Source organism: Neopelma chrysocephalum, unplaced genomic scaffold, assembly GCF_003984885.1.
Source record: "Neopelma chrysocephalum unplaced genomic scaffold, ASM398488v2 Primary Assembly neopelma1_96671, whole genome shotgun sequence".
NCBI lineage: Eukaryota > Metazoa > Chordata > Aves > Passeriformes > Pipridae > Neopelma > Neopelma chrysocephalum.
In genome coordinates this window covers 893,757-905,959 of record NW_020925316.1, presented here as the reverse complement: position 1 = coordinate 905,959, position 12,203 = coordinate 893,757, and the positions used below count along the sequence as shown (strand labels likewise).

The window sequence follows — 12,203 nt, the reverse complement described above, 5'->3', positions numbered from 1 at the left end:
ATTGTTATTCTGACTTATAAATCTCTCTTTTGAATTGAGTTCATTTTCCCTTGCTGGTTAACTTTTAAACCAGCACAATGTGAAAGTTCTGGTGTCAGCCTTTGCCTGTGGGAAAGGAAGACATAAATACATAGCTTGGCACTGGCAGCTATAATTTTCTCCAGCTATGGTCTTCTGTGACTGAGACTTTGTAGAGCTGCACTTTAAAAGAAGAGATTCCTGGTTCTCACAATTTGGGAGGTAATTTTAAAAAAACAGAGTCAGACCCATGGTGCAAAAGACAGAAAATGGTTAGGTCAGATGACACAAAAATGGGCCAGAAATAGTAAGCGAACTGCAATTTTTATGTAAGTCTTCATCTTACTCAGGGAAACGCTGGCTTGGTTGCAATTTTACTAGAAATCTTTTTATATTATCACTTGTGAAAGGTATTTTCTAAAGTCTTGCAAATAATCTGGGTACAAATAATTGGGGATATTACTGTGAACTAAAATTGTGATTAGTGCTGTCATCATAGCTTTTAAGAATTCAGTTAAAAATCAGCAATCTGTTTTCTCTGAGAGACCAAATCTTTCTCCCCTAAGTCCTTTTTTCATTTATCCAAACAGAGAATATGTGCTTAATGAAGGTTTAATGTCAAATAAGTATTTAACTGCAAGCATAAACCATAAATGTAGTGGTTTTTTATTTTCTTTATTACTTCCCCCCGACCCCCCACTTTCTGTTACTGCATCAAACTTAATAAGGTTTGTGGGTTTGAAACCTGAATCATCTCAGCTTAAGGCCACTGATCAGACAGAGACATCCTGGAGCTGGCAGGCACGCCTGTGCAAACTGTGTATGCATTCCTGCAGCAGAATGGAGTACTGTCTACCATTGCTCCCACACATATTTCCAGTTTTGTTGCCAAATCCTTTGATGGAAAGGAGGGTTTGGACACTATTCTATGCTCTTCTGTAGCTCACAGTTGAGATAGCTTTTTTCCCTTATCTCTCACCCCTTCTAGCTGTAGCCTACAATATCTGGAACTGCCTCCCAGATGACTCTCAGCTCCCTACTTGCCAATGCATTCCAGAAGGCTGAAAAACATAGATGACAACAAATAGCCTGCACCAGGTTATGCAGAAAGTGAGGGTCACAGTTTAGTTCCCTGAACCAAATCTATGAGCATGCTAAATTTCAACACATCCTTCAAATGTTGTCAATAAAACATATAGGTTTTTCCTGCTTTTTAACTGTGATTAAAAAAGTTCAGGAACTTATCACATGGTTCCTAAAGGAGCTGTCAGAAGGAAAAAGTGGATCCAAACCCAAGGGACAACTATAACGGGTCATAGATCTAAGTGCAAGAAATTTCTTGAGACTTAATGAGAAGCCAGGAGATTCTGGCAGATCCAACCCATTGTTACATTTGAAAAGCTGCATGCTCAGGGAGCAAACATAGGTGAATTGAAAACACCATGAGCTTCAGCGTCTGTTTTTTTCCATTCATTTTTTATATGAAGAGTGATAAAAGTACCTTTAAAGCACCCATGAGAACAAACAAAGAAGCAGTAATTCTCAAGCTTCAAGGAACTGGTTTGTTTAGTAACACTTTAAAAACATACAAAAGAATCCTGAACTAGTAAGGATTCCCAAACCCTAATTTCTTTCTAAAAATTAACAACAATAAAAATTAATCTATTTCCCTTCAAAGACTTCAGGAATTTAAAAAAATAAATGTAATATGCAAATCCCCATTCCATTCAAAAGAATTTAAGACGTGTTTGTCCGTCATTTCTTCCAGGAACTCTTTCATATGTCAGTCTCCTCTTTTTGAACTCTGGTATTTCTGGAAATCCTGAATCTGGAAAAGAAGCAGAGGAGAAAAAAAAAGCCCCATGATAAACTACAAATACAACACATAACTATGTGTTTCATATGTGTTCAACTTAACTTCAGCAGACTTAACTGTGTTTCTCAGAAGCAGTAACAGACTCTAGCTTTAACCAGCACCCTTTCTATGAAAAGTATCAAATACCATAAAATAAAATATGTATAGATTAATACTAACTACTACTTACTGCTACTGAACAATTTTATGCATATCATCCTGTAATAAGAATATATTCATATATAGTATGTATAAGACCTTATACAAAAAGAAATAAATCAACCTACACTATGCTTAACGACAATATTTCAGAAAAGATTTTAATGCTTATTTCTATTTCATTAATATTACACTCAGTATATTCAGTAATTGTTGAAAGTGAATTCTTTTTAACCATACATGTTCATGTTTCTAAGTTGTTTAAAAAAGCTACTTACACTCTTAGTATTCAAGTTCTTTTACAATGAAGTATTTGAGAAGTTGCTTATTCAAAACAAGTTACTGTAACAAAATTCTGTTTGATCTTCACAAAAAGTATTGTCAGAACACTCTAACACTGACCTAAGGATTTAATCTGTTCCAGTAGAAATACTGGCTTGACATGGTGTCATTAATTGTCTGTGGTTTAATGAGAGCTTGATCCAAAGCCTAAACAAATCCCTGGGACATGTATCTTTTTAACTTGACTCTTTACATATTTCTTAAATGTGGGATTTTACATTTCTCAAATCTGAGCCTTCAGAGGCTTTCACTCTCTTAAGGTGGGGTTGTTTGGGTTTTAAATTCCTTTTTTTTTTTTTGTGATAGCATGCAAAACTATTTAGTATGCTTATTTTTCCCCTGGTTAGTGAATTATAAAGTAGAATAAGCCTATTCTTCCAAAATCTAAACGAAAAATCACTTTTCCTTTTTTTTTTTTTAATTTGATTCAGACTTAAGTATACCTTTGCCTTACTGGGCAAGAATATTACAGAAGGCTTATCAGTTGGAGATCACAGTGCTTTCAGAACACCGTAAAATATGGTACTACAAGAATCTGCCCTGATCTCTACTGCAAATACTGTATTTACGATTTTATGCTATCAGTGCCAGTTACAGGTTACTGAAACACTTGTTAACTTCTCAGCAATTCTACAGGTCTCAATTTTAATCCCAAAGGAGAGGCAACAGGTCTGTTCTGAGTTTCTGTGTGAACATTTACATTTACATAGGACGAATATTAAAAGTTCACCATATCCAATTAACTTTTCCTTTCTTTACTGTCATAATTACCTTAAGCAGTCCATGAAACAGAGTAATTTACATTAGTTGCTTATGTTTTCATGAATGAGTCTGATCTAATTAGTGAAAATATTTTAATGCTGTGGTGACCTTCATATTCCACCAAAAGATTTAATGACAGGCAGTAACAGAGAAATCATAATTAAGTCATCTGTACTAGGAGTTAGGCACTTTACTTAACAAGCTTAACCTTAGATTTTTAAAAGAATGTGGCACCTCACCTATGGGGAAGCAGAGGAATTTGAAAAAAATACTACAATAAATGATACAGCAATACATAGTCTGACAGGGACTAGTAATGCTTTCTTACTTGTAAGACTCCACAGCTACATATTATGGCTTATCAAAAAAGGTTTCAAGCTAACTATATTTGAGAAAGTAAACAAGGGATAAGAAAACTATGGAAAATTAATATTTTGTATAAGGACGGTACTTCCAGGAAAAACAAAGTTTTGAAGTACACACTATATTGAAGAAATATGCTTTGGAATGATTTCAAGTGGAGAGTTTAGCCCTGGAGAAATTAGCTAAAAAAGTATTCCAAGAATAAGGGAGCTGTATGAAACAAACTTAGAAAATTTTCAGAGTGCCATCTTTACTCCATCAATAGCAAAACACAGCCATTAGCAGTATCCGAATTTCACTCTCTGAATTTGCCAAATCTCTTTTTTTTCCTATAGAGTCCATATACTTTAGAGTCTTTTGTTCACCCTTTTGTCCAAATCTATGTTTACAAAAGAATCTTTCCTGTAACTTTAAAAATAATTCTGGTATGTTCATTATCCATATTTCAGGCACTGTCAAAGAGAGAAGAAACTGTACCTTACAATATTGGAGAACTACACTTTTCAATATTTTACCAAGGGAAAAAAACAGCAGTAACACAGTTCTAGTTTGTTGAGTTTGTTTGTTTGGTTTTTTTTTGTGTGTGTTTTTGTTGTTGTTGTTGTTGTTTTGTTTTTTTAAAATATTCTTTATGCTCAAAACAAAACCTGTTTAGGAACCTTTTATCACAGAAGAAATACATATCCAAGTAATTTTTAGCAAAGGAAACCTGTAACTGTTGGGTTGGATTGGTTTTAACAACTATGTGAAGAAAATAGAAAGGATTGTCTTACTAATACTCCTTACAACTTTCCAGTTGAGCTACAAACAGAATTTCAGCAAATTCTGCTTGCTTTGGACATACCTGTTTTATTTTTTTCTTTTGTCCATAAGAATGGAGGCCTTTTTTTTCTCTTTCCTTTCGATTCTCTACCTAGTTGGTTAAAATTCAGATTTTGAAGCTCATCCGTGTCAACAAAGAAGTCAGAAAGGAAACTATCACATGCAAATGAATTACACGGGCCTGTGGATGAAGAGTCATTCCATGGGGCCTGGTCAATCTGAATTTCAGGGATTTTAAATGTATCTCTAAATTCTTCTAGAAAACTCTTAGAGCTTTCCTGAGGTTCACAGACATTGAAAGTTGCAAAGAAATCCTCTTTTTCAGAGTCTTTAGAAGAAGGATCAGAGCCATCCTGTATCCTGAATGGCTGTCTTTGAACATGAAGAGAACTTGTAACATCTAGATGGGCAAAATCTTCACAGTCCTTTGATACAGCAAAGAAATTCTGCTTCCTCCTTGTAATTACGTCTGAAGAACATGCATTCTTTTGCATACAGCTTGGAAGATCAGACTTAAAAAAACTCTTATGATTCAATGGAGGAATTAATGCTTCAGAATCCATATGAGATGTTCCTGGTAGAGAAAAATTTGAAGCATTTTGTTTGGAGAATGAAAAATTAGCTTATTTCTCTACATTTTACCGGAAACCAAGATGCCATTGAGCATTCTGATTGCAGTCTGTCTCCTCAGAATAATTGGCCTTACCATGCTTAGAAGACAAAGATTCTAATGCACTCAGATTTTTCACTTGGTTTCAAAGGAAACATTTTTCTAGCAATTCAAGATATTACCTGTGCTGTTAAGGGCCTTATCAAGCAGCTCTAAAGCCTGATTTTGTTTATAATCAGGACAGATTGTGTTGAGGTCATTCTGGTTTTCTGGTTGTGATGCACCTTGCACTGTTTTTTCTAGTGGACCAGCATTTAGGTTGTATGAAGATATCATGTCACTAAAATGCTGAAACAATGAGGAATAGATAATTGAGGAATATTTATAATACCTGTCTATATCTGTCAAATATGAAAAGTTAAACCAGTTGTTAAGAGCCTAAGATGTATCAGCTTTTGTTTATTGGAACCAATACAGGAGAGGCATGTACAGTAGACAATGTGCCACTGCCTTAAATCTATAAACAGGGTAAGTAATAGTCTCTGTCTTGAAACACAGGAAAACCAGTGTCTTAGTGTAGTTTATTCTCTTTCATTAGGCCAGGACTGTAGGAAACAATGTCTGCAATGGATTGGCTCCTATAATACATCATAGAGGAATTTAACTGAGATCTTTTTCCCTTTTTTTTTTTTTTTCAGTCAATAAACATGGCTTTACACATACAGAGTTATTACAATAATAATTCCATATTCAGCGTCCAAATAGCTGTTCACTTGCTCCTTCACCTTAACTGAATGCTTCACCTTAAATGAACAGTGTCCCACATCATTTTCTTGAATAATAAAATAAGTGCATTTTTTATCTAATTAGCTGACTATAATCAATCTATATTTTTCCCAAACTTGGCCCAACTGAAACAGTAGGAACACATAATTCTGCATCTAAACATCCAGGGCTCTGTCAAATGCTTAGTTCTATGAATTTGTAAGTGGTAGTTTTGTTATTGTGTAAAAGGGAGGGAGGGAGGGAATTTTTAACAACATTTTAGACATGAATGACATGCTAAAGTGTATAATTCATTTTTAAATGATACCAGGAAATGTGCATGTAGCATCCGATTAAAAAAAACCCCAAACAACCACATATTACAACAGTGCAAAAAAGATTGATATAATACATAAAATAATTTTGGCCAACCTTTAAAACTTTTTTTGGAACCTCTGGCAGAAGTTCCTGCAGTTGATCACAGCTTGCAAGAAACAACCTGTTCAATGAAGATCCTTTCTTTAACATGAACTGAGCAACCAGAGGGTTGATACATGGAAAAGTAAGCAGGCATTTCTCTGTCTGGAAATGGAAATTATTTTGTTAGATTGATATCTGACAAAATGTTTATCTCTTTTTTTTCCTGTTTCTGCAAAATCACATTTTTATGAATAGGTTATACAGTGTATCATAGAAATAGAGCTTTCAAACTGTGAACTTTTACAGTCCAGCTACTACTGCCTTTTTTTACTACAAAAGTAACAGAGTATCATTTCTGAAACAGAGTAAGTTCTGCATAAGAGTTTGACAAAAAGCAAGCACAGTCTGAAGACATTTATTTTCTGAAGGATAAAATCAGAGAATCATGTAAACTTGACTTGAAAATGCATTACCAGATTTACCATTAATTCTCCATTTTAACGGGAATTAGCTACAGCAAGATAAACTGACAAAACTGGTTTTGTTTTACAAAAGTTATATCTGTAAAGAGCAATGGAACAGGTGCCAAAAGCAGGAGTTGTCAGGGGGAGGGTGAATGCCACACACAGGGCAGCAAGCTGAGCACAGTAGCCTGTAATGAATGTCAGCTTCCAATTCCTGACTTTCATAAAGCTCTGTACTCAACAGATGACAGGATCAAATATCTTTAACAGAGACAAAATACAATGACTCCTCTCAGTTTTTTAACAGTATCCTTCATCTCTAAATTGGAAAACCTATAATCCAATATCCCACAGTTGAAAGGCCATGCCAATATCTGCTTTATTATGCTTCTGAATTTTGCAAAAGCCAAGAACAATCTAAGCTTCACGAGAGAGTTCAAAGCTTTTACATAAAATGAACAAATCCATATGTTTAATTTGAAAACCTTACTATAAAAGTTAAAGAAGATCACTGATGGGCCTGTTCCAGCATTTACTGTAAATACACAATATCACCTACTGCATAAGAAGTTAAACAAATGTCTACTATCTGGTATTAAAGCAAGTCAGCAGGCAATGCCATTGACTTTGGTAATGGATCACCACTGATGAATTTGGCTTCCTGCCCAAGTTAGCCACTATATGTTCATCTTTTACAATTGGGGTAGTTTTTAAACTTAGTGCCTAGAACTGGAGAACTGTACAAACTGGCAGACGAATGTGGAGGATAAACTTCTCTACAGGTTGTGAAAGTCATGGAAAGTCCAGGTTGCCTCTAATTGTGCTGGCAAGGATGACAGAAACATTATATATATATATATATATATATATATATATATATACACACACACAAAATATGTGTGTGTACAGATACAAAATAATGGTTATTCTAATAAGATATTTTAAGAGAACAACAATGAAAAAAGTCTAGAATTTAATGAGTCTGAGAAACAGGAAGAAAACTGTAGGTTCAGGGGAAGATAAGCAAACCTCAGACGGCAAGACAGAAAGCCAGGATTTGTCCAGCCACTCATGAGGACTGATATTAGACGCTATCAAAATGCTGTCAGCAATCTGACGAATTACCAGTGCTGCCTCTTCAATCCCCGGCATAAGAACTACCTAAAGGAGATGCAGAATATTTTGGTTAAAATTTGTAGTAAGGATTGTCTTAATTTGCTACAGAAGTTGAGGTGACAACTAAAGATGACCTGAACACAACAGCTGGTAATGTGGAGTAATTAAACCTGATCCATGCCTATCAGGCAGAGGAACTCCGACTTCTGACCACTAGCCTGGCTACAAATGACACTCCTTATTTATGCAAATCCTATGTAGGTGAAATTAACTTATCCTATAGGTTTTTTATATGTTATCAATTTTCTGGGTTTGAGTTCCTAAAAAAACCAGCTATTCTGAGATGCCTAATACAATTTAAGAAGATATGTAACACTTCGAAGGTGTAATTTCCACACAATCTACACTGCGGTGTACATGGCATGAAAAAAGTTTTGTCCTCTCTGTAACTTTCATTCAATCAGGTAAATTTTATATGAAATTTAACATGCAAATAAGTGAAAAAGTGCCTAGAAAGGTATTACTTCATTCAAAAATAGGTTACCAACATCAACTTTGTAAGCTGAATGAGACTTCTGCCCCATTTTTTAATGTTGATAATTCTATACACTACATTTTCTGATTTATGAAAAAAAAAGTTAATTTGTCTTGTCACATAAAAAAAGCAAACTAGAAAATTAGACTTTTTTTTCTTCTTTTACATCTGTAACATAATACTGAGCTGAAAATTCAAATTAAGACATAAGCAGGATTAATCTATATTCTAGTAATTTATTAAAGGTACAATCGCATTTTTTTACTCTTAGCCATAAAAAGACCTTCAACTGCTATTTGAATCTCATTCAACTTGTGTTGCAGCTAACAGTCTTTTCAGTGATTTTAGCAGCACTGAATTAAGATCTTCTCTCTTATTTTAGTAATTTTTAGCTATTTTATGTTTTTGATGTGGAATGAATACTTGTTTGAGCTCTCTAGAAATATCATATCAGTGAAGATTAAAACAGAAAAAAATTACCTTCACTTCAAACTCTTCTGACTTCTGTGTAAGCTCAATTAGAGTGGCATAAAGTAAGACAAGGTTAAGCAGAGTATCTCCCTTGAGACTGTACCTGTAAAAGAGTTTTACTGGACCCTTAACATTTAATATGCACATGTAATAATTCCAAAACATTTGATATATATCTTAATAAATGTCCATTTCATTTCCAGGATTTCAGAATACTAGTACAGTTGGAGCATTAATATTTGTGAGAGGAAAATTAGGATGCATTAAGGGACTCAGTGCTGAAGAATGGACTGTGAGGAAGAAAATGGAGTCAACCCACAACAAAGCAAGTCCAGCCTGAAGCAAAAGGTCTGCATCAAGGTCAGAGATACTGGAGAGGACATACAGAGAGGGATGGTCATGCATGGGAAAAGTAACACCTGCTTATAGAAAAAAAGAGATAATAAAGGAATGCTTATGAATTATATCAACAAAAGGTGTGCTTCCATAGCAAAAGGAGAACTACAGATGCATGGGAAGAAAACTTGAAGAATGTTTCCCTGTTGCAAATGATACACAGTGATGTTAGCACAGTAATTCATAACTCTGCATTTGTAGGGGTTAATTTACTTCAAAGTTATAAAGAATAATTCCTGTGCTTCATATCCTTAGTCTCGTGAAGTTTCTGGACCTGCTGATTTGGAACGCACCTTGCATTAGTATTGCCTGTTATTTTATAACAACCATTTCTTTATCTATTTTGTAAGACTAAAAATATCCTAACAAATAAAAAACATATTTGCTAACTTTTTTTGGGTCTCCAGTGATAACTACTACTTTTGTCATGTCACTGAGTTTTTCAGTAGGACCGTGGCAACACTGTAACTGAGTGAAAAGTCCAAAGTTCTCTAGAAATATGAATCTACAATATTCGTATTGTTCTAAGAAGAAATGTTTTCCTACAGGGAAGTTCAAAGTGTATCAACTGGTTCGAGTAAGCAGCTTCCTTTAGTGATAAGTTTGTTTTAAAAATACCAGGATAACAAAAGAATTTCATAACTTACTCTAAATTCAATCTCTCTCTGGAATAGAAAACAATCCAACAGCATGTGTATTGGAGTGATAATGCCATCAGCCTCGATATTAAAGTGTCACAGGAATTCTCATAATTAAGTTCTTCCACACTCTACCATAGAATTTAAATGAAAAGTAAAAAGCAAATAAATACATTACCATGGCTGTCCCAACCTTGAATGTGCATTGCTATATTATGGAGAAGTTAGATCAAACATAAACACAGCTAAATAATGTAAGCATTAAGGACACATATGGGATTGGGAGAACTAGCTAGCATTCCCAACTTTTATTTTGTTTGACCTTTAAAAAGCTGATTCACTGCTTCATGGCCTTTCTTTCTTTCTGTAAAAAGAAAACACTGCCACTGACTTTTTTGGGATGTTAAGATTTTTGTAAACTTTAATAATGCAAAATACTGATATAAAACTCTGAAATACTTAACCTATACAAATCATATTATACCTACACTAATTATATAAAGTACACCATCACTAATTTCAATAGCATGTAGGAATGTCTGTGTTGTGCTTGCAATACTAATTGATTATTTTATTATTTATCTGTCTTTCAGAAGCAGTTCTTCTACATGAAAAGCAATGTCTTCTGTCATACCAGAATTTAAGTACTATGCTATTGTTTAAACCATTATTCTTTATTAAAAGTAGGACAAATTACTCTCTAGACTAATTCAGATAACAACCTGAAATGGGAGGAATTAACATGCACACTGGTAAGAGATTATAGTCACAAATACATTTAACTGGTCATTACAAAATTTCTTTATACAACCCTATTGTCATGTATGCATTCTCTAACTGCATTTAATACTATCAAATCACAGGTCAAAAGTTACACTTCTGTGAAGAAATGGAGAACATTTCAAACCAGTCAAACTGGCAGAAACAGCATTTTGGACTTAATGAATTTGGAAATAATTTGTGATGTGAAACAATGCATGAATGATACATGATTATGAGGAAGAAAAGATATGCTAGAAGCCTGCACATATGGCCTAGAAGTGCCCCAACACATAATAAAAATTGCACACAGTAGTTTCATTTTGTACCTGCAAAAAGATAGCAGTACATTCGTCTATTGTCAACACCACATATCGATCTATACTTCCAAAGAGCCTTAAGGAGTAACTACTGGTTCTTTCAACAAAGGTAATGCTGTACCTGAAAAATTAAAATTATTTTATTAAAACTCAATCAAGTGAAATAATATATTTTTCTTAAAGGAAATCAGTAACATCTACCTCTTAATACAATTTTTTAACTTACAGACTTAACAGTCTTTTCATACATTGATCTTTCTCAAATGGTCAGTTCACTTTAAGACTCAAACAATGTACATCAATGTAGCAGTGATTTAATGAAATATTACTGGATTAATTCAATTAGGTTGCTAACTGCATCAAATATGACCATATACAGCCTTTGAGTTTACAAAAAAAAAGACGTAATACAGAAACTCAGACAGATAAATCAAGATATATACTTAGAAACTCCTATTTACTACCTTTGTATATTTAATTACTTTTCCTCCTTTCATGATGGTGCAGCACAGGGAGAGCAAACTGAGTGAAAACTCCCTGACTGCCATTGGTACGATCCTAAATTTTTCTGAATGACTGAGAGCTGTCAGCAGCACAGCCCCCTATTGTGTTTCATTAGGAAACACAAGAGACCTGAACCTTAATCTGCCAGCACTAAGTTGTCTATAAACTTATATGGACATTATTGAAAAAGCAAACTATTACTTTTTGTGAAACTATATTGCTCTTTGCTCACCTATTTAACCACTCCACCAATGCTACAAAGAGTAAAAGTACCAAAAAGCATTCCTAGCTATTTAGCTTATGGCCAGGCTGAATGGAGAATATGAACAAGTCAGAGTTTAAAAGCATGTCAGATCATATGTTCAAATTTTAAATGTCAAAAATATATATATTTTTTCCCCCTACTGAACTGTAATTAGACACAGCTCAAAAATGACTCCACAGCTGACTCATGGATAGCAAAGATCAAAATTGGCATGTCTCTGCAGCAATGTGGTGAAATCTACCACCCATATCTCTGTCACTATGTTTAAGAGATACTGCTGCTCTGGTCTCTATTTCTTTCTTTCTTTCTTTTTTTTTCTTTCCTCTCACATGATAAAAGGTACCTTTATGAGGTATTTATAACTGTGAAAGCAAAATTCAAGAAAATTATGTCAAAGTAAATAATGCAGAAGCACAACGATTGACAACCACAACATTTTTTGCACAGGTTATAGAGTTTTGAAAATTAAGTGAATATTAGATCTGAATTTTAGGAATAAATTACCCTGTTTTGAACTTAGCCTCTTCCAAAGGCTGTGAAGCATCAGAAAATGTTTTAATTTTGTCCATTTTGCTTTTTTAGCATAGATCCAGTAGTTAAAAAGCAAAAAAAATTCAAC

The 12,203-nt window shown here is 34.1% G+C and overlaps 1 protein-coding gene across 1 annotated transcript in view; it reads right to left on the bottom strand.

Moving 5' to 3' along the window:
* Positions 1–1,484: 1,484 nt before the first annotated feature.
* The window catches only part of SHOC1 (shortage in chiasmata 1), a 51,354-nt gene continuing 40,635 nt past the window's right edge, over positions 1,485–12,203 (bottom strand). Inside the window, exons 24-31 of the mRNA XM_027709026.1 lie at positions 10,825–10,936; positions 9,746–9,867; positions 8,712–8,805; positions 7,610–7,741; positions 6,129–6,278; positions 5,114–5,279; positions 4,344–4,895; positions 1,485–1,846 (exon numbers count right to left, since the gene is read on the bottom strand). Coding sequence (XP_027564827.1) covers positions 1,746–1,846; positions 4,344–4,895; positions 5,114–5,279; positions 6,129–6,278; positions 7,610–7,741; positions 8,712–8,805; positions 9,746–9,867; positions 10,825–10,936 — 1,429 coding nt within the window. The 3' untranslated portion in view covers positions 1,485–1,745. The remainder of the gene's footprint in view (positions 1,847–4,343; positions 4,896–5,113; positions 5,280–6,128; positions 6,279–7,609; positions 7,742–8,711; positions 8,806–9,745; positions 9,868–10,824; positions 10,937–12,203) is intronic.